Source organism: Pan troglodytes, chromosome 4 (assembly GCF_028858775.2).
Source record: "Pan troglodytes isolate AG18354 chromosome 4, NHGRI_mPanTro3-v2.0_pri, whole genome shotgun sequence".
NCBI classification, from domain to species: Eukaryota; Metazoa; Chordata; class Mammalia; order Primates; family Hominidae; genus Pan; species Pan troglodytes.
In genome coordinates, this window is record NC_072402.2 from 117,363,635 (window position 1) to 117,388,435 (window position 24,801).

The 24,801-nt window shown below is 39.3% G+C and overlaps 1 protein-coding gene across 6 annotated transcripts; it reads left to right on the forward strand.

Moving 5' to 3' along the window:
* Positions 1-10,480: 10,480 nt before the first annotated feature.
* FAM170A (family with sequence similarity 170 member A) lies at positions 10,481-23,275 on the forward strand. 6 transcript variants are annotated; one of them, XM_054685140.2, is made up of 8 exons: positions 10,481-10,605; positions 11,204-14,385; positions 17,312-17,452; positions 18,524-18,816; positions 19,592-19,650; positions 20,264-20,308; positions 21,674-21,697; positions 23,169-23,275. In XM_054685140.2, exons 2-6 carry the CDS (start codon positions 14,316-14,318, stop codon positions 20,286-20,288), a joined length of 588 nt encoding a protein of 195 aa, XP_054541115.1. In that variant the 5' UTR covers positions 10,481-10,605; positions 11,204-14,315; the 3' UTR covers positions 20,289-20,308; positions 21,674-21,697; positions 23,169-23,275. The 6 variants fall into 6 exon arrangements, with proteins under 6 accessions (XP_054541115.1, XP_009447823.2, XP_063666674.1 ...); XM_063810604.1 differs by having other exon boundaries at positions 10,483-10,605; positions 18,524-19,298; positions 19,595-19,650; XM_009449547.4 differs by lacking the exons at positions 21,674-21,697; positions 23,169-23,275 and having other exon boundaries at positions 10,483-10,605; positions 18,524-19,298; positions 20,264-20,385.
* Positions 23,276-24,801: the final 1,526 nt, after the last annotated feature.

A 24,801-nucleotide genomic window follows, 5' to 3' on the forward strand; every position in this document is an offset into this window, starting at 1 on the left:
GGCTGGGCGTGGGGGCTCATGCCTGTAATCACAGCACTTCGGGAGGCCAAGGCAGGCCTGTGGTCAGGAGTTCAAGACCAGCCTGGCCAACATGGTGAAACCTTGTCTCTACTAAAAATACAAAACTTAGCTGGGTGTGGTGGCTGGTGCCTGTAATCCCAGCTACTTGGGAGGCTGAGGCAGGAGAATTGCTTGAATCCGGAAGGTGGAGGTTGCAGTGAGCTGAGATTGCGCCACTGCACTCTAGCCTGGGCAACAGAGTAAGACTCTGTCTCAAACAAAACATAACAAATCAAAACAAAACAAAAACCAAAACAAACCAAAAAACCAAAAATGTGTAGTCCATTCCCAATGGGATATCTGAAAAGGCTTCTTATAGAAAGTGGAACTTTAAAACAAATTGTACTTTGAACATTTGTGCTATTGAAAGAAACAACTTGAGCAAGGACCTGCACTCTATTTCAAGAGGGAAACTTGGCTTGCTTGAATAGAAGCTAAAGGGGAGTGTTGTGCTGTAGGCTAGAAAATTCAGTAAGGATTCCACCCCTGCAGGGCTTTGAATGTTTGGTTGAATATTTTAGACTTTATTCTCCTCATATTAGGAAGGCATTTAAGATTTGAGCAGGAAAGTAATATTCTTTAAAAAAGTGTCTCCAGCCAGGATGGATTAAAGTGATGGAATGATATGCTCATTTGTCCACCATTTGGGGAACGGTGGAAGACTGCCTCTAATTCATAAGATGTGCATTGTATCTACAGAAGCAAAATAAGCAGCATATCTTAATGCATAATCTTCGTCCCATATATGTGTTCCTTTTTTATCTTGGAGCAAATATTTGGCAGCCAAGTCTTTAAAGTAATAAGAGCAAAACATATTTGGAATAATTGTTTCAGAACCATTTGTTATTTTGCACAGAACTATGAGCAAATAGGATTGAGCTAAGGCATTTACCATATTGTGTGGTTCTGCAGAGGCTGCCATGCTATTATATACACTTTTATCTTGGGTAAAACTCTGTGGCTGCTGCTGCCACAATTACTCAAAGACCCAATGTGTCAAAAAAATAATCGAAATAGCAAAGTGAGAGTCAAGAGTTTTTCCGTTGTTTCTTGAAGTCTTAGAAAGATTGTTTCCTTTGTATTCCCTATATTCAGAATATAAAAGCCTCTCAGAAATCCAATCTTTACTAGGTCAAACATTTCAAAAGGGAGTAAAATTATTTTGCAGTCGCTTTTCAGTTTAAGGCATGTGCTTTAGGAACTTCCAATCTTCCTCCTATTTATGAATAAGAAAAACAAAACAAAAAACTAAGTAAATGCCATATAATCCCAGCTACATTGTCCTCATGTAAACATCCTAACACAGCATGATGGAAAAAGTTCCAAATTGTGATCTCAGAGATCTGAGTTCCAGCCCTAGTTTTGTGAAAATATAGCTTGATGGGTTTGTCAAATTTTGTATTTAATGATAAGGAATTAGGATTTTTTTATCCGGTGTCTGTGCTATTCAGCAGTACTGTTCACAAGCATTTAAAAAAATAGAGACAGGGTCTTGCTCTGTTGCCCAGGCTTCCGTGCAGTGGTGCAATCATAGTTTAGCTCACTGCAGCCTTGAACTCCTGGGCTCAAGTGATCCTCCTGCTTCCTTTCAAGTAATGGATTCTACAGGTGTGCACCACCACATCTGGCTAATTTTTTATTTTATGTTTTGTAGAGACAGGGGCTTGCTATGTTGCCCAGGCTGATCTTGAACTCCTGGTTTCAAGTGACTTTCCCACCTCTGCCTCCAAAGTGCTGGGATTCTAGGCATGAGCTTCTGTGCCTGGTCACAAGTATTTTTGACTCAGGACTCTAGAATATGGAGTGGCACATGATAAGATTATATTTCCTGGTCAATGATTTTGAGTGGAAGTGATCTGTATGACTTCTAGGTCAGAACATTTAATGCCCAAGTGAGACTTTCCAGAATTCTCTTTCCTTCTGTAATGCCTGGAAATTTTCCAGAAAGTGGTGGTTTTATAAGCCTGGGTGCAAGGGTGAGGACAATGAGGAGCAAGCTCCCAGCTGACCCACAGAGAGCATGCACTAGGAGCAGGAAACCTTGGTTGTTTTAAGCCACTGAGATTTTTATGGGTTATTTGTTAACAATAGAATAAGCAAGCTTATTCTTGATTGACATAGTCTCTAAAGAGTGTAATGGTGATGAATGAGGGAAAGTTTCATACTTACAGAAGATCTTCTTTTTTCTTAAATTAAAATTGTACAGACCTTTCTATAGATAGATGTTAAAACTACTTTTAGGGGAAGCAAGCTTCCTATCAGTGGGAATATTGAAATATGGACTGGGCAACCTCTTGATGGAGGTTGCTATAGAAATTGAAGAATAAATGGTGGTTAGAGAATTTCAAAGTTCATTCTAGTTTAAAGGTATTTAGATTTGCAATTCCTGAGGGTAACTCTTGCACATTTTTGCAGCAGGTATAGTTTATAAATTGCTTTCTCCAGTGTTAACTTATTTGCTCTCCTGTGAATAGCAAGAAATTTTATCTACTGTGCCTTCCATAGAGACTTGCAGAGGTGTTAAGAAAAATGTATTTTGTAGGAGAAGCAAGATAATTCTTTACCTGAATCCCATAGTGACGAACCTCAACCTTTTAAAAAATTTTTTTAAAAATTTTTGTGAGTATATAGTAGGTATATATATTTATGGGGTACATGAGATGTTTTGCTATAGGCATACAATGTGGAATAATCACATCATGGAAAATGAAATATCCATCCCCTCAAGCATTATCCCTGTGTTACAAACAATCCAATTACATTCTATTAGTTATTTAAAAATGTGCAAATAAATTATTATTGACTATAGTCAACCTGTTGTGCTATCAAGTACTAGGTCTTATTTGTTCTTCCTAGCTATTTTTTTTTTTGTACACATTAACTATCTCCACCATCCCCTCAACCTCCCACGACCCCTCCCAGCCTCTGGTAATTATCCTCCTACTCTCTATCTGTGTGAGTTCAATTGTTTTGATTTTAAAATCCCCCAAATAAGTGAGAATATGCGATATTTGTCTTTCCCTGCCTGGCTTATTCCAATTAGCATAATGACCTCCAGTTCCATCATGTTGTTGCAAATAACAGGATCATTCTTTTTTTTTATGGCTGAATAGTACTCCATTGTGTATATGTGCCACATTTTCTTTATCTATTCATCTGTTGATGGACACTTAGGTTGCCTCCAAATTATGGCTATTGTGAGCAGTGCTGCAACAAACATAGGAGTGCAGCTATCTCTTCAATATACTGATTTCCTTTCTTTTGGGTATATACTCGGTAATGGGACTGCTGGATCATATGGTAGCTCTATTTTTAATTTTTTGAGGAATGATCAAACCGTTCTCCATAGTGGTTGTACTAATTTACCTTCCTACCAACAGTGTACAAAGGTCCCCTTTGCTTTACATCCTTACTAGCATTTTTTATTGCCTGTCTTTCGGATTTAAACCATTTTAACTAGGGAGAGATAATATCTCATTATAGTTCTGATTTGTATTTCTCTGATGATCAACGATGTGATGTTGACCACCTTTTCCTATGCCTGTTTGTCATTTGTATGTTTTCTTTTCATAAATGTCTATTCAAATATTTGGCCCACTGTAAAATCAGATTATTAGATTTTTCCCTTAGAGTTTTTGAGCTCCCTATATATTCTGGTTATTAATCCCTTGTCAGATCGGTAGTTTGCAAATATTTTCTCACATTCTGTGGTTGTCTCTTTACTTTGTTGACTGTTTCCTTTGCTGTACAGAAGCTTTTTAACTTGATGTAATCCCATTTGTCCATTTTTGCTTTGATTGACTGTGTTTGCCTCAAGAAATTTTTGTCCAGACCAATGGCCTCGAGAGTTTCCCCTATGTTTTCTTCTAGTAGTCTTATAGTTTGAGGTCTTAGATTTAACTCTTTAATCAATTTCAATTTGATTTTTGTATATGGTGAGAGATAGGAGTCTAGTTTCATTCTTCTGAATTTGGATATCCAGTTTCCCCAGCACTACTTACTGAGGAGATTGTCTTTTCCCCAGTGTATGTTTTTAGCACTGTTGTCAAAAATGAGTTCACTGTGGTTGTGTAGATTTGTTTCTGGGTTCTTTATTCTGTTCCATTGGTCAATGTGTCTGTTTTATGCTAGTACCATGCTGTTTTTGTTACTGTATCTCAATAGTATAATTTGAAATCAGGTAATGTGATTCCTCTAGTTTTGTTCTTTTTGCTCAGGGAAGCTTTGGCTATTCTGTGTCTTTTATGGTTTCATATAAATTTTAAGATTGTTTTTTCTATTTCTGTGAAGAATGTCATTAGTATTTATATAGGAATAGCACTGAATCAATAGATTGCTTTGGGTAGTATTGACATTTTAATAATACTGATTTTACAATCCGTTAACATGGAATAACTTTCCATTTTTTTGTATCCTCTTCAAATTCTTTAATCAATGTTTTATAGTTTTCATTATAGAGCTATTTCACTTCTTTGGTTAATTCCTAGGTATTTAATTTCATTTGTGGCTGTTGTAAATGAGATTACTTAAATTTTTTTTCAGATTGTTCACTATTGGTATATAAAAATGCTGCTGATTTTTGTATGTTGATTTTGTATCCTGCAACTTTACTGAATTTGTTTATCAGTTGTAATAGTTTTTCGGTAGAGTTTTTAGGTTTTTCCAAATATAAGAGCATATCATCTGCAAATAAGGATAATTTGACTTCTTTCTCTCTGATTTGGATGCCCATTATTTTTTGTCTTGTCTCATTGCTCTAGCTAGTACTTCCTGTACTATGTTGAATAACAAGGTTGAAAGTGGGCATCCTCATATTCCAAATCTTAGAGGAAAGGCTTTCAGTTTTTCCCCATTCAGTATGATATTACCTGTGGGTCTGTTGCATATGGCTTTTATTATATTGAGGTATGTTCCTTCTATACCTAGTTTTTCTAGGGGTTTTATCATGAAGGGATGTTGAATTTTATCAAATGCTTTTCCGATGTCAATTAAAAGGATCATATAGTTTTTGTCCTTCATTCTGTTGCTATGATGTATCACATTGATTTATTTGCATATGTTGAACCATGCTTGCATCCCTGGGATAAATCCCACTTGGTCATGGTGAATGATCTTTTTAACATATCGAATTTGGTTTGCTAGTATTTTGTTGAGGATTTTTGCATCAATATTCATCAGAGATATTGGCCTGCAGTTTTCTTTTTTGATGTGTCTTTGTCAGTTTTGGTAACGGGGTAACACTGGCCTCATAGAATGAGTTTGTAGGTAGTCCCTTCTCTATTTTTTGGAATAGTTTAAGTAGGATTGATATTAGTTTTTCTTTAAATGTTTGGTAGAATTCCGCAGTAAAGTCATTGAGTCCTGGCCTTTTCTTTACTGGGAGAAATTTTGTTATGGTTTCATCTTGTTTCTTGTTATTGGTCTGTTCAGGTTTTGGATTTCTTCATGGTTCAGTCTTGTAGGTTGTATGTATCTCGGAATTTGTCTATTTCTTCTAGGTTTTCCAATTTATTGGCATATAGCTGTTCATACTAGCCACTAATGATCGTCTGACTTTCTGCAGTATAAGTTGTAATGTCTCCTTTTTCATCTCTGATTTATTTGGATCTTTTCTCTTATTTTCTTACTCTGGCCAAAGGTTTGTCAATTTTGTTTAACTTTTCAAAAACCCAACTTTTTGTTTCATTGATATTTTGTATTGTTTTCATTCACTTTCACTTATTTCTGCTCTGATTTTTATTGTTTATTTGGTTAATTTTGCATTTGGCATGCTCTTGCTTTTCTAGTTCTTTAAGGTGCATTGTTAGCTTGTTTGAAGTTTTTCTTCCTTTTTGATGTTGTAGGCACTTGTAGGTATAAACTTCTCTCTTAGAGCTGCTTTTGCTGTGCCTCATAGGTTTTGGTATGTTGTGTTTCCATTATCATTTGCTTCAAAAATTTTTTCAATTTCCTTCTTAATGTCTTCATTGACCCACTGGTCATTCAGGAGCATATATTTAATTTCCACGTATTTGTATAGCTTCCAAAATTCCTCTTGTTATTGATTTCTGGTTTTATTTCATTGTGATCAGAGAAGATGCTTGATATGATTTCATCCTTTTGAATGTTTTTAGACGTCCTTGGTGACTTAACATATGATCTGTCCTTGGGAATAATCCATGTGCTGAGGAAAAAAATTTGTGTTCTGTAGCTACTGGATGAAATGATCTGTAAATATCTATTAGGTCAATTTGGTCTGTAGTGCAGACTAAGTTTGATGTTTCTTTGTTTATTCGTCTGCAAGATCTTTCCAATGCTGAATGTGGGGTGTTGAAGTCATCAGCTATTATTATATTGATGTCTATCTCTCTCTTCAGCTCTAATAATATTTCCTTTATATATCTATGTGCTCCAGTGTTGCGTGCATATATATTTAAGATTGTTAAATCTTGCTGAATTGACCCCTTTATTATTGTATGGTGGCCTTTTTCATCTCCTTGCATAGTTTTTGTCTTAAAATCTATTTTGTCTGATGTAAGTATAGCTACTCCTGCTCCTTTTCAGTTTCCATTGGCATGGATTATCTTATTTCTCCCCTTTCTTTTATTTCTATGTGTGTCTCCATAGGTGAATTGTATTTCCTGTATGCAGCAGATCACTAGGTCCTGTTTTTTTTAAAATCCACACAGCCATTCCATGTCTTTTGATAGACTAATTTAGTCCATTTCTATTCATTGCTAATATTGATAAGTAAGGACTTACTCCTACAATTTTTTTATTTGTTTTCTGGTCTTCTCTCCCTTCTTTCTTCTCTTTCTGTTTTCCTTTTAGTGAAGGTACTTTTCTTTGGTGATATGATTTAGTTTCTTGCTTTTCATTTTTTCTGTATTCATTGTATGTTTTTTGGTTTGAGGTTACTATGTGGCTTGCAAATAGTATCTTATAACCCATTATTTTAAGTTGATAACAACTGTTTGCATAAACAAGCAAGCCAAAGGAAAGTTAATAAAGATGTTATGCCTTAATTTTGTCTCCTGATTTTTAACTTTTTGTTATTTCTATTTATATCTTATTGTACTTTCTATGTCTTGAAAAGTTGTTGTAGTAATTATGTTTGATTTGTCCATCATTTAGTCTTTCTACTTAAGATAGTTTATACTCTGCAGCCACAGTTTTTTAATATTCTGTGTACTTACTATTACCAGTGAGTTTTTTTTTTTTTTTTACCTTCAGATGATTTCTTATTGCTCATTAACATCCTTTCTTTCTGACTGAAGCACTCCCTTTAGCATTTCTTGTAGAACAGGTGTGGTGTTGATTAAATCCCTCAACTTTTGTTTGTCTGAAAAAGTCTTTATTTTTCCTTCATGTTTGAAGGATATTTTCATGGATATATTATTCTAGGGTAAACTTTTTTCCTTCAGGACTTTAAATATGTCATGCCACTCTCTCCTGGTTTGTAAGGTTTCCACTGAAAAGTCTGGTGCCAGATGTATTGGACCTCCATTGTATGTTATTTGTTTTTTTCTTTTTTGCTTGCTGCTTTTAAGATCCTTTTTTTATTCTTGACCTTTGGGTGTTTGATGATTAAATGCCTTGAGCTTGTCTTCTTTGGGTTAAATCTGCTTGGTGTTCTATAACCTTCTTATACTTGGATATTGATATCTTTCTCTAGGTTTGGAAAGCTTTCTGTTATTATTCATTTGAATAAACTTTTAACTCCTATCTCATTCTCTCCCTCCTCTTTAAGGCCAACAACTTTTAGTTTTGCCCTTTTGAGACTATTTTCTAGATCCTGCAAGTGTGCTTCATTGTTTCTTTAAAATCTTTTTTCTTTTGTCTCCTCTGACTGTATATTTTCAAATAGCCTGTCTTTAAGCTCAATGAATTCTTTCTTCTTCTTGATCAATTCTTCTATTAAAGGACTCTGGTGTATTCTTCAGTATGCCAGTTGTGTTTTTCTTGTCTTCAATTTCTGCTTAATTATTTTTAATTATTTCAATCTCTTTGTTAAATTTGACGTATAGAATTCTGAGTTCCTTCTGCATGCTGTCTTGAATTTATTTGAATTTCCTCAAAACAGTTACTTTGAATTCCTTTTCTGAAAGATCACATATTTCTGTTTCTCCAGGATTGATTCCTGGTGCCTTATTTAGTTCATTTGATGAGGTTATGTTTTCTCGGATGGTCTTGATACTTGTAGATGTTCGTCTGTGTGGGCATTGAAGAGATAGGTATTTACTGTTGTCTTCTCAGTCTGGACTTAGTACTTGTCCTTCTTGAGAATACTTTTTTTGAAAGGACTTTGGTGTTGTGATCTAAGCTGTATCTGCTTTAGGGGGCACCCCAGCCCAGTAACGCTGTGGTCCTTGCAGACTCCTAGAGGTACCACCTTGATGGTCTTGGACAAGATCTGGAAAAATTCTCTGTATTATCAGGCAGATACTTTTGTTCTCTTCCCTTACTTTCTCCCAAACAAACACAGTCTGTCTATTCTGAGCCACCTAGAGCTGGGGATGAAGTGACACAAACTCCCATGAGGCCACCACCACTATGATTGTACTGGGTCAGACCTGAAGGCAGCACAGCACTGGGTCTCACTGAAGGCATACTGTAACCACTCCCTGGCTACCACTTATGTTCACTTAAGGCCCTGGGACTCTACTGTCAGCAGGTGGTAAAGCCAGAGAGGCTTGTGTCCTTCCCTTCAGGGTGGCGAGTTCCCTGAGGCCCTGTGCATTTTCAGAGATGCTGTCCAGAAGTCAGGGACTAGAGTCAAAAACCTTAGAAGTTTACCTGGTGTCCTATTGTTGTGCAGCTGAGCTGGCACTCAAACCACAAGATGCAGTCTTTCCCACTCTTCTCTCCCCTTTCCAAAGGAAGAGGAGCCACACCCCATGGTGTGAGTGGCAGTGGGATGCTCTTTCATAGCCATATTGCATGTTGCTCTTTTATAGCCACATTTGCTTTTCTCTCACTCTCACCCCCTCTTTCACCACTGGCAACCATTAATTGATTTTTCATTTTTATACTTTCCTTATTCCAGGAATGTTTTATAAGTGGAATTACACAGTATATAACATTTTGTCATTGACTTTTTTTTCCCCCTCTCTGCGTAATTCTCTGAAGATTCATCCAAGTTTGATCCATTTTATTGCTAAGTAGTATTCAAAGTAAGAAAGTACCACAGTTTGTTTAATAATTCACCCCTTGAAGGGCATCTGAGTTGTTTCTAGTTTTTGGCTATTATGAACAAGCTGTTATGTAGGTTTTTGTATGCAGGTTTTTCATTTCTTTGGGATAAATGCCCAATAATGTAATTGCTGGGTAATAAGGTAGTTATATGTTTCAGCTGCCATACTTTTGGCTATAACATTTTACATTTCTAGCAGCAATGTATGAATGATGCAACATCCTCATCAATATTTGATGTTGTCACTTTTTTATTGTAGTCATTCCAATAGTTGTGTAGTGATACACTGTGGTTTTACTTTGCATTTTCCCAATGGATAATGATATTGAATATCATTTCATGTGCTTAGCCTCCCGAGTACCTAGGACCAGAGCCATGTGCTACCACCCCCAGCTAATTTTTAAAAATTTCTTTTGTAGAGAAGGGTTCTTGCTATGTTGTCCAGGTTGGTCTGGAACTCCTGGGCTCAAGGGATTCTCTCGCCTCCACCTCTCAAAATGCTGTAATTACAGGCATGAGCCACTCTGCATGGCCAGTGGTATTGTTTTAATTTTGGTGTTCACGTGTCTGTTGCTAATATATAGAAATACAATTGATGTAATTTTATCTTCTGCCCTGTAACTTTGCTGCATTCATTTATAGAAGTTCTCTCTCTCTCTTTCTTTTTTCTTTTTTCTTCCTTCTCTACCCTTGTTCCTCCTCTTCCTCCTCCTCCTCCTCCTCCTTCTCCTCCCCCTCCTTCTCCTCTTCTTTCTGTAGATTTTCTGGGATTTTCTACACAATCATGTCACCTGGAAATAGGAAGTTTTATTTCTTTCATTCTCTCTTGTGTCACTTTTGTTTTCCTTTTTTTGCCCTTTGCACTGGCTTGAACATCCAGTTTTATGCTAAGAGCATTATTATTAAGAACATTGAGAGTAGACAGCTTTGCCATGTTCCTGTTCTTAGGAGAAAAACATTCAGTTTTACCATCAATGTTAGTGGTAGGCTTTATGTAGATTCTCTCTACTGAGTTGTGAAATTTCCTCTCTATTCCTATTTTTATAAGAACAACTTTAAAAAAAAAAGATATGTGGTCTTGCTGTGTTGTCAGGATGGCCTCAAACTCCTGGGCTCAAGTGATCTTCTCGCCTCAGCCCCCCAGTAGCTTGGACTATAGGAGTACCAAACCAACCCAGCTAGAATGAATATTTTAAAATGCTTTAAAAAGTTTTGCATCAGTTGATTTTCTTTTCTTCTTCAGCCTATGCGATTTTTCTTTTTTAGCCTATAAATACAGTGGATTATATGGATTGAATTTTGAAGGTTAATCAGTCTTGCATCCTTGGAATAGATCAGTCTTGCATCCTTGGAATAGACCCCACTTGGTCATGGTATGTAATTCTTTATACATATTGCTGAATTCTGTTTTCTAATATTTTATTAAGAATTTTTGCATCTATATTTATTAGGAATATTGGTATTAGTTTTCTTTTTTGTTGCTATCTTTGTCTGATTTGGTATCAGGGTATTACTAACTTCATAAAATGAATTGAGAAATCATCTCTCTTCCTCTTTTTCTGGAAGAGATTGTGTAGAATTAATGTTAATTCTTCTTTAAACGTTTGACAGAATTTCCCAGTGAAACCATGTAGTCATGGAGATTTCTTTTTTGGGAGTTTAACAATTACAAATTCAATTTCCTTTATAGTTATAGGGCATGAAATTTACTTATTTCATATTGAGCGAGTTGTAGCAGTTTGTGTTTTTTGAGAAATTTGTCCATTTCATCTAAGTTGTCAAATTCATGTCCATAGCTTCGTTTGTGGGGTTTCCTTGCTATTTTTTTGATGTCTGCAGGGTCTGTAATTATATCTTCTGCTTTATTCTTAATATTGTCAATTTTCTAGGAGTGGCAGGCTCGCTGGTTTGTTCTTAATATGTGTATATTTTTAGTTACACAAGTTATATGTTGGTACATTTTTGTTATAGAATTCTAACCATCCAGAGTATGAAATATAAGGAGTAGAGTTCTCTTTCATTATCTTCTGCACCTGTTCCTCTCATCCTCCTTCTTGACTCAGAGGTAAGGAAAGTGAACAGTTTGGGGTATGTCTTCCAGGACTGTGACTCCTACCCCTAAGTAATATTTGGTCACCTGGTGGACATTTTTTCCCTGACTCTTCAAGGATCAGAAGGAGTTTTGATGATGAAACTGGTGGTGGGGGAAGTCAAAGAGGAACAGAGGAAAGCCAGAGTGGGAGGTCAGAGGGAGGAACAAACAGCCATCTTTGTCGGCTACAAGAGGAGGCTCCTTTGATCTAGTGTCCCCACATGTTCCCCACATGAAGGCTATGACTTCAGGGGCAGATGTAGAATGGCCTCTTTTGGTGGGGTACCAGATGAAGGAGTCCACAAGCCTAGCTTCTGGAAAATATCTGATCTTTCAGCAAATTCTGTTGTCTCTTCCTACAAAATACATCCAGAAGATGACCACTATCCATTATTTTCACATCTAACATTGTGATCCAAACCAGTCTCATCTCTCTCCTGGATTATTGCAATAGGCCCACTGTTCTCTCTGATTCAGCCTTTGCCTTCTAAAAGTCTATTCTCAACATAGTTACCAGAGTGATCTTTTCAAATGTAATTTCTCCTGCAAAACTCTGCAAGCTTCCCATGTCACTGAATCTAAAACTAATCAATTATCTAGACCTAACTACCTGTTTATAAGGCAATTCAGCTCATAGGGGAACATCTAGATAACATCACAAGAATACAATTAACCATTTCCAAACTGTGGAAAATTCTAGAAGATAAATTACTTAGTTTTTTCCAACAGGTGAATGCCTTAAAAAGGGAGGGAGAACTGTTATAGACTAAAAGATGTATCAACCAATCACAATGTGTGGACTTTGTTTGGATCTTGATCTCAACAATACAGTTATACAAAGATATTTTAGCATATTTGGAGGAAATTGAGTATGGCTTGGTTATGAAATTATATAAAAGAATTATGATTAAGTTCATTTGGTGAGATAATGATATTTCTGTTATGCTTTTTAAAAGTTCATATCTTTGTAGGTACATACTGCTGCATTCAAGGAGAAATGACATAATGTCTGGAATTTGCTTTAAAATACAGCAAGTCCCCCACTCCTCTATCTCAAACACCTGAATAAAAAGAAATGAACAAAAGACTAAAAGTCTGCGTGTATGGTGGTTGGAACAAGAATGGCAGAATACTGATAACTGTTGAAACTGGATTATGTGTACATGAAGCTGCATTCCTATTACACAATTCTCTCTACTTTAGTTTGAAAATTTCTACCACCCAAAAAAATGCTCTTTGGCCCCTCTTTTTTAGGGATTCTTTAAGAAACTGGAGATTTAATCTCATCGGCAATTTTTTACAAGGCTACATTTGCCCTATCTTCATTCTCCTTCTGCCTGGGGACAGTCTGCAGTGCCCTTTCAAATTTGGGCCCATCTTGGTCCTCTGGGTATTTCTACTGCTTTTTTAATGCAGTGATTTCTGGGAGTCCCCCTCATACTTGTCAACTAATAGTCCCACTGGACTGGGGCCACTGCCCCAAATAAGGTGTCTCTAATTTTAGATTGGAATCAGGAAGTTCCAGATGGGTTGCCACTTATAACTGGTACACATTTCAGCCCATGAGCAGAGATGTGCAGGAAATAGTATGCAATTTTCTTATGTAACTCCATTTAATTTGTAATTTAAGCCTTGGTTCTGTTGATGTCCTGTTTGGATTTCCACCCCTCCCTATTTGGAATTCATACAGGGCTGAGGTTTTGAGGGTGGGGTGAGAGCATAGTCTCTGGTTATTGGAGCATACAGCTGAAGTTTAGATGCCCATCAGCTCAGCTGCCAGGGAGTCTTTAGGTGGTGTGGCTCCTATGCCATGTGTGAGATAGGTCGCCATGATTCTGCCTGTACGCATAATACAGGCAGCCCTTCTTGAAGTTTTTGCCACATGTACCTCTTCAGCCACATTTTAGAGGGCTCCTCTCCTCCATAGTTTGAAGATCCCTCTCTCTCTCTGACCTAATCAGTACCTCTCAACACTATAGTAGAGCAAGAAGCGGGCATGCCTAATTAAAAAAAATCCTGCTTCCGTTATGTTTCTGCTAACTTTCCTCTTTCCTACAGAGTTTGAGATTTTAGAAATAAAAGTCAGGTGGGGTGTGGTGGCTCATGCCTACAATCCTAGCACTTTGGGAGCCTGAGGCAGGAGGATAGCTTGAGGCTAGAAGTTCAAGACCAACCTGGGCAACATACTGAGACCCTGTTTCTCAAAAAAAAAAAAAAAAAAAAAAAAAAAAAAAATTAGCCGGGTGTGGTGCCTCGTGTCTGGTGCCTGTTGTCCCAGCTACTCGGGAGGCTGAAGTGTGATGATCACTTGAGCCTAGGGGCTGAAGTGACCCTATGATCACACCACTGCAATCCAGCCTGGGCAACAGAGAGAGACCCTGTCTCTGAACAAACGAAACAAAATAAAAACAACAACAAAAAAAAAAAAAAAAGAAAGAAAAGTCAAGATGATTAACATGCTATTGCTGCTTTCAGCCCTGCCATACCCCTCCTCTGAGCAATGAACACAAAGCCTGCTACCTGCTTGAGTCCAGAAGGGAAAGGGTGAAAAAAAAGGAGAAAAGAAAAAAATTAAACAGAACATGTTAACATCTCAAAATATTCTGCCACATTTGAAATACGGGAGAGTTGAATTCATTAGAGGACTTCTATTGGAAAAAAGGAATTGTTTTTGAAAACGACGTCTCTGCAGTTGCACAGACTGTGTTGGACCTAGGTCCGTAGAACGCCGTGATGTCATCATCGAGGTCAGAGAATCTGCGGTGGGCCTGGTGACCTTTGAACCTTAACAGTCCTGCAGTGTAGTGGGCACTGGGCAGTGCTGCTCCTTCACTAAGAGGTCTGAGTTCTTTAGCTATCTCGGAGATTCAACTACGTTTATTCGTACTGAATCTTTTTAATGAATTTCCTGAGAGCCAAGAAGGGCCAATCTACAGGAAAAAGTGGGAGGTGGACATTAAGCATCTTCTAGAAACTCTTCTAGCTGATATCATGAAACGACGACAAAAGAGGAAACATTTGGAAAATGAAGAGTCCCAGGAAACCGCTGAGAAGGGAGGAGGTATGTGCGGGGCAAACTTTCTGGGGCACAAGCGTCACTGGCCAGCCTGAGCCTTCTTCTTTTTCTTTTTTGAGACGGAGTCTCGCTCTGTCGCCCAGGCTGGAGTGCAGTGGCGCGATCTTGGCTCACTGAAAGCTCCGCCTCCGGTTTCACGCCATTCTCCTGCCTCAGCCTCCCGAGTAGCTGGGACTACAGGTGCCCACCACCACGCCCGGCTAATTTTTTGTATTTTTAGTAGAGACGGGGTTTCACCGTGTTAGCCAGGATGGTCTCGATCTCCTGACCTCCTGATCCACCTGCCTCGGCCTCCTTTTTTTTTTTTTTTTTTTCGTTTCTGAGACAGAGTCTTGCTCTGTTGCCCAGGCTGGAGTGCAGTGGTGTGAACTCGGCTCACTGCAAGCTCCGCCTCCCAGGTTCACGCCATTCGCCTGCCTCAGCCTCCCGAGTAGCTGGGACTACAGGCGCCCACCACCACGCCTGGCTAATTTTTTTTTTTTTTTTTTTTTTTTTGTATTTTTAGTAGAGACAGGGTTTCACCGTGTTAGCCAGGATGGTTTCGATTTCCTGACCTCATGATCCACCTGCCTCGGCCTCCCAAAGTGCTGGGATTACAGGCGTGAGCCATCGCTCCCGGCCAGCCTGAGCCTTCTTTAGGGAGGAGAAACTGAGGAGAATATACCACCTATGCAGTAGGGAGGGGAAGACCTGACTGTTGGCTGATGCCCGCACATCCATCTTGAGGGTACCCAGATGTGAGACGGACAGGAAGTTTATATGCCACTGGCACACAGAAAGCCAACCCTGCTGGGCTGAGAACTTTTGTTCTGGGGCTGCTGGTACCTGGAACTATGCCAGTCTCAGGCAGGCGGGGGACCCACTTACAAAGACCCAGTGATGCAGCCTGAGTCTCGTCTTTCTCTCGTGTTCTCTTTATTTGCTCTTTCTCTGGGGTGACTGAGGTGGAAGGTGTGAAGGGTGCTGGTAGAAATCTATGATTTGCACTACACCTTTTAGCAGAAACGAGAGTAGCCAAATGAGTTAAAGGCCTTGTTGAAAAATATCTTGAGAAGTGAAATGCTTGTTAGAAAGTAGATTAAACACTTGTTTAGGGATGGCGTCATAGTGAAACCACGGAGGTTTGATTGCTTCAGCGGGAAGAATTAACCAATTAATCCAATAGAGTTTGTGAATCCACGGTGTGGGACTTCCCAGAGGAAATGAAGCACAGGGTAAGGGCCTCAGATCGCTGTCAATTTACTTCCCAGGCTGCATGATAATGGCATGTATTAAATGTAAACAAGCCACTTATCCTGAAAGGGGGATGCTCACATGCAGGAGACAGGGCAGAAAGGAGCCTGCCCCAGAGATGGCCCTGGAGGCTTCTGCCCCGATTAGAGCTCAGCAGCGCCTATGAGGCCGAAGGTCGTAAAGACCTGTAGGTTGAGCCCTGGGAATGGAGGCCTGGAGAGTAGGCATGGAGAGCAGGGGGCTGGGACAGGAAGGGGAAGGCAATGGTTTTCCTCTCCTTCATCTACCCTTACATTTCAGAATGTTTTGTCTGCCTGTGTGTGTGTGTGTCTGTGTGTGCACGTGTGTGTGTGTGTTGGGAGGGGGAGGACTGGAGATAATGGGAGCACAGTGGTGGCGTCTGCGGGGTGAACTTCCTATCACCATGCCTGGGCCTGGGCAACACTCAATACACATAACAGTGTATACCGAATTTTTGTTAAGGGTATTCCAGGAGACAGTCACTCATATGCCCATATATACTCTGATACAGAAAAAGAGTCACACACCTCCACACACAGTGGATATAGTTATATACACATGCCATTCCTCTATTACATACTCACACAACCCATGTGTGTGACAGTCTTTTCTTCCTGCAGAGATTTCTTGTGTGTGGGGAGTGTGTGTGTGTGTCCCCTCAACTCTCACACAAACACAGCTATGTTAAACTATCTCTAAATACCTCTTTAAGAGCCAGTCACACATCATACATGCCGTATCTGCAACACATTGTGTAGCAGAGCCAGGCCTGCTTTGCATAGACCACAATGAAACAAAGATTCACCACCATCCCCTTATTAGGGTTGCCGGATATAATACAGGATGTTCAGTTAAACTTGAATATCAGATAAACCACCAATGATTTTTTAGTATAAGTGTGTCCCAAATATGGTATGGAACATACTGACACTAAAAATAAGTATGACAAATATTGCATGGGACATACTTACACTAAAAAAATTATTTGTAATTTATCTAAAATTCAAATTTAACTTGGCATCAGCTATTTTTGTTTGCTAAATCTGATGACCCTTATATATTCATAATGAGCTGACCTATGATATACTTATATATTTCTGCTTAATGTCTGTCTTCCTTGTCTAGAATGGAAAGTCCACTTAGAAGAAGGACTGTTTTGTTCAGTATTTCTAGAGCCTAGAAGAGTGGACTGGTGTCTGATTCATGGTAGCTGTTCATGAAAATATTGCCAGATGAAAGAATTAATGTACATTATAAATACAAGCCACACCAAATAATCAGGGAAAGTTACATATTGCATAATTTCAGGGTTGTAAACACAAAACTATGCACACAAACTCCACAGACACAGACACATATTTCTACAATATACCCACACAAATCTACACATATCAAAGGCTATCTGGTATGTATCACTCTTACACTTCAGACGTATTCATAGTCACCACACAGGCCTATGTTCCTATTGATACACTATCAAAATACCTGTTGACTGTAATTAAATACTGGAGTATCCACCAGAAGCCTGTCTCACAAACCATGTGTGTTCACTACACCTGACATATGTCAGCCACTCAGTAAGTATTTGTTGGATGGTAAATGATGCACAAACATTCCCCATCCATCATATCTCTGTGCCCCTTCATACCTTTCTCAGGAATGTCAAAGTCCCAAGAGGATGCCCTGCAGCCTGGATCCACTAGAGTGGCCAAAGGCTGGAGCCAAGGGGTGGGAGAAGTTACTTCTACCTCCGAATACTTCTCCTGCGTTTCTTCTTCACGCAAGCTCATCCACAGTGGTAAGGGTGCAGGGTTCCTTGGGCACGTGGCTCCTTGGCTGTGGGGTTCATTGGGCATGAAAATATTTGAGTGTGGGGCTCTGTGGGCATGAGACTCTTTGGTTGCAGTGCTGCTTGGGTGTAAGACTCTTTGGGAGTGGGGCTTTTTGTGTTTGGGGCTCCTTCGGTGTGACACTCTTTGGGTGTGGGGCTCCTTGGATGTGAGATTCTCTGGGTGTGAGGTTCCTTGAGCATGAGACTCTGGATGCAGGGTGCTATGGGTATGAGACTTTTTGGGTGCTGGACTCCTTAGGCATGGGATTGGGTGCAGGGCTCCTTGGGTAGGGGGCAGGAGGCCCATAGATCCAAGGATGAGGCTAAGAAGAAACCCAGGGCAGTTGGATATGATCAGAGCTCTGCAGAGGTGTCTGGGCAAGATGACAGAGCTGTTAGAAGAGCATGGATATAAGCTCAGTGTAGGAGAGCATGAGCCCTGGTGTGCAGTCAGGCAATCAGGGAGCAGAGGACGGAAAAGTCTGCTGTTGGGGTGTAGGGCCACAGGACCAGATTAAGCACTTTCATCGGAACTATTTGGGCTCTGCCTTTGCCTTCCAGAGAAAGACAGAGTTCCTCAGCCCAGGCCTCCAGCACTGCAGCAGGACTGTAGCTCAGGCCCACACACCTCACACATACAGCCACACGCTCCACAGGTACACTTTCTGCACACACACCACCCAAATGCATGACCTGCAGTGCCATTCTCCCACACTACCTCCCACATTCCACAAATAACACATCAATGATTGCACCAACTCACATCCTCATAGCACACACATGCTGCCGACATTCCACATATGCTGCGGTCCTCACCACCATACTCCACACCCCTATATATGGACACCCCACCAACATCCCTACACGCAAATGACACTAGAATCACTACCCCACAATATGAACAACAAATACCAAGCTCACCACACAGCTGCATCTCACCACAGTCCCTGTCTCCTGCACCACACATATTTAACTTACATTCCCTCAGCTCCTAGCATGGCCCATGCATCTGCTCATGTTTCTAATTTCCTTTCCCAGGAATCCAGAGAATACATCGAGACAGCCCCCAGCCTCAATCACCCCTGGCCCAGGTTCAGGAACGAGGAGAGACTCCTCCCCGCTCACAACATGTCTCCTTGTCGTTCCATTCATCCTATAAGACTTGTGTGTCCTCTCTGTGTGTAAACAAAGAGGAAAGGGGCATGAAAATATACTACATGCAGGTACAAATGAACAAAGGTGTGGCTGTCTCCTGGGAGACAGAGGAAACTTCGGAGTCCTTAGAAAAGCAGCCAAGGATGGAAGAAGTGACCCTTTCTGAGGTTGTGAGGGTAGGTACTCCCCCCTCTGATGTGTCCACCAGAAACCTCCTGTCTGACAGTGAGCCCAGTGGGGAGGAGAAAGAGCATGAGGAAAGGACAGAATCAGACAGCCTGCCAGGCTCACCCACCGTTGAGGACACACCCAGGGCCAAGACTCCTGACTGGCTGGTGACCATGGAGAACGGCTTCAGGTGCATGGCCTGCTGCCGGGTGTTCACCACCATGGAAGCCCTCCAGGAGCATGTGCAGTTTGGGATCAGAGAGGGCTTCAGCTGCCACGTCTTTCATCTCACCATGGCTCAGCTGACAGGCAACATGGAATCAGAGAGCACCCAAGACGAGCAGGAGGAGGAAAATGGAAATGAGAAGGAGGAGGAAGAGAAACCAGAAGCAAAGGAGGAGGAGGGGCAGCCCACAGAAGAAGACCTTGGCCTGAGGAGATCCTGGAGCCAATGTCCAGGCTGTGTGTTTCATTCTCCAAAGGACAGGAAGTGAGCAAAGCCTGGGTTGTGGGTCTGCTGAGGGAGCAATGGCTTCCCCGAGCCAGTACTGTCTCCCCAGTTCAGGCTTAGGTCTCTCTAAGGAAGATTTGGGGGCTTTATTGGCTGAGGGAACAATGGAGGGGGACATAACTGGGATCCCTGCTTCTTGCCTAGGCATCTAATAAGGTCTCGATTGTAAGTCAGGATTTGTCTTGACCTTTCCAGCTCCTGCAGGAAATTCTGAGAATTTCAAAAGTCGCATTAACTAAGAAGTGTCTTTCTTTGGTTTGATTTTCACACAGCAGCTGAGACTTATGGGCCAGAAGATACTGGAAGATGGTGTGGCCTTCTCTTGCAAGAGGTAAGGAGTGAGACTTGCAGTTTTCTGAGGCTGTGTTGTGAGGGCCCAGAGGAATCCAAGGGAAGGAGCTGCAGGGATGCACTGGGTCACCTGGTGGCTCTGCAGCCACATCAACTTATCGTGCACCTGGTGCTTCTGGGGGAATTGTCCTCCATTTGCTTAGATGACAAGGTGAAGAGCATTGACTGGGAACTTTCTCAATGTCTCCATCGTTGTCCTCAATTCTAAGAGGAAGTGCTGCAGCTCTTCTAGGCAGCGGAAGCTCAGTGTAACCTCAAGGGCCAGGATTGGCCTGAAAGGACAGGATGCCAGCAAGATCAGAGGTGTGGAGTCTGAGAGCCTTTGGCCTGAGCTGGGATCCCACCTGAGCCCATGGATATAGCCCTTGGGGAAAAGGGGAATTTGGAGAGGTAACAACATCATCCTGATGAGACACCAAGAGAACTGGAAATGTTTCAGAACCTTCATTTTGCTGCATTTGATCTGGAAATGAACTCACTGTGGGTTGCATGACTCTGAGCTTCAAAACAAAGGTGAAGGGTAACTGACTAGCAATGCTTGTATTGTTTCTTGCCTCTTCCTCTTCTGCCTCAATTGTTTTCTTCACTTCCAGGGAGAAGAAAGAGCCATGGAGATAGTAGCAGACAGACTGCCCAAGGTATGAAGCAGATGAGGGACCAGCACTCAGTCTAACATGTAAACATCATACGTAATAAAGGTTGTGTTTCAAACCTTCCCTGGATATATTATTTAATTAACAAATTAATCTACCTATCTATTCATCATTTTCTTTTTTTTTCCTTTTCCTTTTTCTTCTTCTTCTTCTTTTTTTTTTTTGAGATGGAGTTTCATTTTTGTTGCCCAGGCTGGAGTGCGATGGCATGATCTCGGCTCACTGCAACCTCTGCCTCCTGAATTAAAGTGATTCTCCTGCCTCAGCCTCCCAAGTAGCTGGGATTACAGGCATGTGCCAGCACACACAGCTAATTTTGTATTTTTTTTAGTAGAGATGAGGTTTCACCATGTTGGTCAGGCTGGTCTCGAACTCCTGGGCTCAAGTGATCTACCCGCCTGGGCCTCCCAAAGTGCTGGGTTTGCAGGCGTGAGCCACGGCGCCCAGCCCTATTCATTATTTTCATCTATCTCTCCAGTGGTTTGTGAACGAAGTTTTACATCAGCACTAAAGATATCTACCAGCCTTTTCCAGAGGCAGCAATAGCCAAGCTCCTGGGTTTGATTAGACTTCCGTGTGACAATTTTTTCAAGGCTGGATACCACATTTCATATGAGACCATGACAAACTCCACTACATACCTATGTTTCCATCATCCCGCTTTATTAAGCTTAGCATTTTTCTACGTTTGCTTCAGATGGCTTTGAAGTAAAAATGATTACAAATACAGCCCTAGTCCCCTGTTCCATTGCCTTACATATGGATTTTGAGTATTTTTAATACTTCTGTGCATGTTTAATACTATTATATAAATATATAAAATGTTTTGAATATCTTGAAAGTTTCACATACTATTGTACTTCATTATTAGTTTTCAACATGTTTTTATTAAAAAACAGGTTTTTAAGATTATCCATTGTCATACACATATCTGTAGTTAACTAATTTTTACTACTGTATTATAGTTCATTCTATGAATATGCCAACTTTTTATTTATTGTCTTTTTGATGAAATTTTAGTTGCATCCAAATTTCCTCTATTACCACAGAATGTGAGTCTCTCTCTAGAATGTATACCCAGACATCCATTGCTGTGCTGAATTATATAGATATTTCAGTTTAGTAGTTACTGCCGTGGTGTATTTCTTTCTTTGTTCAAGCATTTTTTTTCTTTCTTTTTTCTTCAATAATGATTAATGCTTTTCTGCACAAATGTTATATACAATTTTTATTCGATGCAGTCCAAGATATCTTTTCTTTTCATTCTCCTTGTAAATGGTATGTTTTTTCTATTATATCTTAGAATTGGTTATTACTGATGCATATTTTAAATTTTCATTTCACATCTAGCAACCTTTTGGAAATTTTTCAGGTGTAAGTATTTCTATATAGTATTCTGTATTTTTCTATATTCAATCATATTAATACAAATAAAAAGAATTAGTTTTTTCCTTTTTATTTCTAGATGGCACTTTTATTTTTCTTCTGTTACTGAACAGGCTAGGACCTCTGGTACAATATAAAATAATAGTGACCATAAAAATAACCTAATTTTTAAAAAAAGGTGAGAATGATTGTTGAATTTTACGTGGGTTTGATGCATCTATTCAGATGATTTAATTCCTTTAGTTGTTAATTTTGTGTAATGCATCATAGGTTTTTGGATAATGAACCATCCTGGCCTCCCTGAAATAAACCTCATTTTACCATTATTGTTTTCTTTTACTAAGCTTTTGAATTCACTTTGCTATTAAGAAATTTAGGATTTCTATGACTATTCACAAATAAAATCAGAGTATAATTTTTTTTCTTACATTACCCTTGTCCATTTTTTTTTTAAACCAAAATTAGCTATCTCCTATGCCATGATTTTTTTCCTCTCATCCCTGAAAGAGCTTCTGTGGAATGGGAGTTCACTTAGTCCTTTTTTTTTTTTAATTTAATTTTATTTTAAGTTCCAGGATACATGTGCAGGCTGTGCAGGTTTGTTACATAGCTAAACATGTGCCATGGTGGTTTGCTGCACCTGTCAACCTATCACCTAGGTGTTAAGCCCTGCATGCATTAGCTATTTATCCTGATGCTCTCCCTTCTTCCCTCCTAACAGGCCCCAGTGTGTGTTTTTCCCATCCCTGTGTCCATGTGTTCTCATTGCTCAGCTCCCACATACAATTGAGAACATACAGTGTTTGGTTTTCTGTTCCTGTGTTAGTTTGCTGGGAATAATGGCTTCCAGCTCCATCCATGTCCCTGAAAATGACATGATCTTGTTCCTCTTTATGGCTGCATAGTATTCTATGGTGTGTATGTACCACATTTCCTTTATCCAGTCAGTGCAGGATTCACACGCTGTGTTGATTCTTTTTGGTGGGAGCCACCGACTTGCAGCTGTTTGTAGTTGGCCATCTTGGCCCCTCCCCTCCCATTTAATGCTTGAAGTTTAGGTAAAGTTTTTCTTTAAAAGCCTTACGTAGGATTTTTCTTTTCTTGGGTAGAGAGAGGGTTGAGAATAATTTTTCTTATTATTTCAATTTGTTGTTTAAAGTTTTCAGTTTTTCCGGAAACAAATTTATATTTTTTACAAATTACATTTAATAACACAAAGTAGTTCATAGTTTTATCATGGTAGTCTGTGATTTAAAAATCTTCTATTGTACTTATGTTTGCATTTTTTTCTAATTTTTTATTTGCACATTTACTCACCTAGTTCAACTGATTAGTGTTGCCAGAGATTTGTTATTTTAATAATTGAAAATGAAATCTTTTAGTAGTGTTGATATTTTGTATTATTTCCTTTTTTTGATTTTCTAATCATACCTTTATTATTTCTTTCCTTCTTTTATAGGTTTACTCAATGTTTTCTTTTTCCAGCATCTATTGAACAATTAACTTATTGATTTTTAATCATTCTTATTTTTAAATAAATGCATATGAAGCTATGCAAATTTTCTGAAATGCCATTTTAGTAGTATTCCACAAGTTTTGTGTTATACTTTCATTGTTATTTATTTCTAAATGTTTTATAATTTCTATTCTGATATTCTTTTTAATCTGTGATCACATAGGAATACATTTTAAAGTTGCCAAAGTTTTATTGTAACCTGGTGCGTAATCAATTTAAAAAGTGTTTCATATGTACTTGAAAAGAATGTGTATTCTCTATTGGATTCAAGTTCATATGCATATCTGTTAATCAGTCTCCTTTATTTTATTCAAATATTTTTTATCCTTTCTATTTTTAAGTCTGATCTTCCAGTTTCTGGTATAGCCTGAAGTATTTTACAATGATTGTGAACTTGTCAATTTCTCCTTATATTTGTACAGATTTAGCTAATATATTTTGAAATTATATTACAAGTCATGTGAAAATTTATGTTTTGTACTTTTTTTGGTGGGTTTTCTTATTGTCAAATATTTCCCCCCACTTTTTCTCTATTAATTCCTTTCTTGCTTTAAATTCCATTTAGTCTGCTTTAATATGCTTTTTGTCTAAGAACTGTTTTGCTGTATTTACAATATTCAATCTGCTTTTTAGTAGGTGAGTTTAGCTGATTATACTTATTTCAAAGACTGAGAGGTTTGGAATGATTTCTACATCTCCATCTGTGTTTTTCACTTACCATCTTTGGTAGATCATGTCCTAATATCACTCTCTGCTTCCTGCTAGCTGAACTCTGATTTTGTTCAGGTTTTGAGCTTTACTGGGCACAGCCTCAGGAGATGAATCTTGATTTACTGAAGCTGGTCATATTGCTTCATTCCACTTTTTTAGTGATTGATTTTTACCAAATAAGTAGTAAGGGGAAGTTTGCTGGGGAACTTCTGGCAGAGATTTTCCTCTTTGATAAAAAGGGAGTGGCTCACGGTGAAAAACCCTGACCCCCTCCTTCTTGTTTTTGAAGGTGGATTTGGAAGGTGTAATGCCTACAGGTATGACAACTGTCTTTTAAACATGAGGGGATAGCCAGAAGAATTACAGAAAATCCAACTCTGGGACCCATAGTCATTGAGTCACCTACCTCTCAAATCTGAACTTTATGAAACAGTAATGTCATTACTGTTGAAGATGCTTTTAGTTTGGCACACCATACTGATATGCCATCTGTGGCTGTCACACTGCTATATGCTCATAAAATCTGTATTTCTTTTCCTCCTGAGCATTTACATAAAGTATATTTCCTATCCTCTGTTACAGTTAGGTGGGGCCATGTGGCAGAACTTTCTGATAGAATATGGTAGAAGAGATAAATGCCACACTTCCAGGCATGCCCCCCCGACCCCCCAAATCTTCCACATGATCTAAGTCTTCTCTCTTCTCCTTTTTGCTGAAGTATGTGGAGGATTTAGGTTTCTAAAAGATGGAGAGTTCAACAGAAGGGTCTAATATAGTTCTTGCTTGTTCTGCAGGCATAAAATGCTTAATGGAATGGGTTCCAAACGAGCTGCAGGCAGAGTTCTCTAAGTTTCTCCAAGTGTCT